This window comes from Akebia trifoliata, chromosome 9, assembly GCF_017979445.1.
Source record: "Akebia trifoliata isolate Shusen 1 chromosome 9, ASM1797944v1, whole genome shotgun sequence".
Classification (NCBI taxonomy): Eukaryota; Viridiplantae; Streptophyta; class Magnoliopsida; order Ranunculales; family Lardizabalaceae; genus Akebia; species Akebia trifoliata.
In genome coordinates, this window is record NC_141383.1 from 5,689,247 (window position 1) to 5,690,879 (window position 1,633).

The 1,633-nt window shown below is 35.1% G+C and overlaps 1 protein-coding gene across 1 annotated transcript; it reads right to left on the reverse strand.

Moving 5' to 3' along the window:
* Positions 1–214: 214 nt before the first annotated feature.
* On the reverse strand, positions 215–1,000 carry LOC147394191 (putative calcium-binding protein CML18). Its single transcript, XM_086454643.1, has one exon. The coding sequence runs from the start codon at positions 964–966 to the stop codon at positions 478–480; it is 489 nt and encodes a 162-aa protein (XP_086310769.1). The 5' UTR covers positions 967–1,000; the 3' UTR covers positions 215–477.
* Between the last annotated feature and the right edge of the window lie 633 nt (positions 1,001–1,633).

Consider the following 1,633-nt stretch of genomic DNA (forward strand, 5'->3'; position numbering starts at 1 on the left):
TAGGATCCCTATGGTTCTAAACTAATGATATGCCCTTAACTTACGTCTTTCCTAATAGATTGATAAAAAAGACCTAAACGCCATGATCTTAGTCCTTAACCAAAACCCCATAATTTTCCTTATCAGAACTAGACACATATCTCTTCAACTTCTTGGGTAAATATTTTTAACCTTATAATTTTATCAACCTTCAAACCTCAAGCGACATATCATAAATTTCAAAACATAAGAGTATCTCAAATATTTAAGAAAACCATAGGGGTATGACAAACTGATTCGTGACCTTCGTCTGGTTTACGAGTTCAATCGGTTGATTTTCCGAGTTGACTCAAACAGAGTCGAGTCAAGAATTACACTGAAAAGTGGAAACATATGAGAGAGAAAACTCTGTGTTGACACATAAAAAGAAGAAAGTGTAAAAAGAGAAATAATTTTGTATGTCCTCGGCATAAACATAATTGATTCACAAACAAACTACTAGTTAGTAGTAACGTCACTGTTACTGTTACTGTTACCGTTAGTCATCATCTTCTTGAACTCCTCAAAGTTAACGCTCCCATCGCCGTCAGAATCGACGGAGCTAATCATCCTACAACAATCAACAAACGTACACTTCTCTCCCAAACCCTTTAATACCATATGTAACTCTGTAGCTGTTATCAATCCATTCTTATCCTTATCGTACATCTCGAATGCTTCTCTCAGCTCTCTACTACTCCCATCTTCCTCAGTAATCTCACAACCTCCTCCTCCTCCTCGATTGAAGAACTCAGCAAACTCTTTAAGATCAATGAAGCCATCACCGTCTGTATCAACCTCTTCCATCATTCGTTTCAACTCTTCTGGAGATGTTTCGGATCCAAGTGCTCGAATGATGTCTCCAAACTCTGTAGAGGAGATTTTTCCATCACTATTTGAATCGAATCGGTTGAAAATTCTCTCGACTTCTTCCATGTTTTTCTCCATTAGAGACTGAAATTTTATTTTATTTGTTCTTTTTTTCTCTGAGTCTCTCTTTATTGCTTAATTTTCTATGGTCATGGTGCGTTACTGTCTTTTAAATAAATAGATAGAGATACTTAACTTACGCTGTTTCTAAAGGCGTCTATAATTTCTTTCTTTTTCTTTTTAACGCTTTTTTTTTTGTCTGTACAATCACTCAACCAGCGATAAGGCTCACAGTGGGTCGGGTGTGGGTCGGATGAAGATATTTCCATATCCTTATCCAACTCTAAATCCGATTATCCATATCCGATTTTTTACCCACTTATGTTAAGGAGATCTATATCTGACTATTTATCCACTTTTTTAAAAGATATCCACATCCAATTTATACTCAAATTTCAATTGGATATCCAAGTTGGATATATATATACCTCATTGTGAACATGATGGAAAAACCTTAATTTTGGGTTTTACATACATTTTATTGTGAATTAATCGTATTAAATTTAGATAAACGGATATTCGAGTTGGATAAGACACATCCATATCCGACCCCTAGAAATATTCGAATAAAAATACTTGAGGATAAATTTATCCAAATTCATAATTGGATAAAAAATTTGTACCCATATCCGAATAACTCAGGTACGATGAGATGGGTAAGCGAAAATAATCCGACCCATCGCTA

Excerpts from the sequence above, each read along its gene's own strand:
- LOC147394191 (XM_086454643.1), bottom strand. The coding sequence starts at position 966 with ATGGAGAAAAACATGGAAGAAGTCGAGAGAATTTTCAACCGATTCGAT.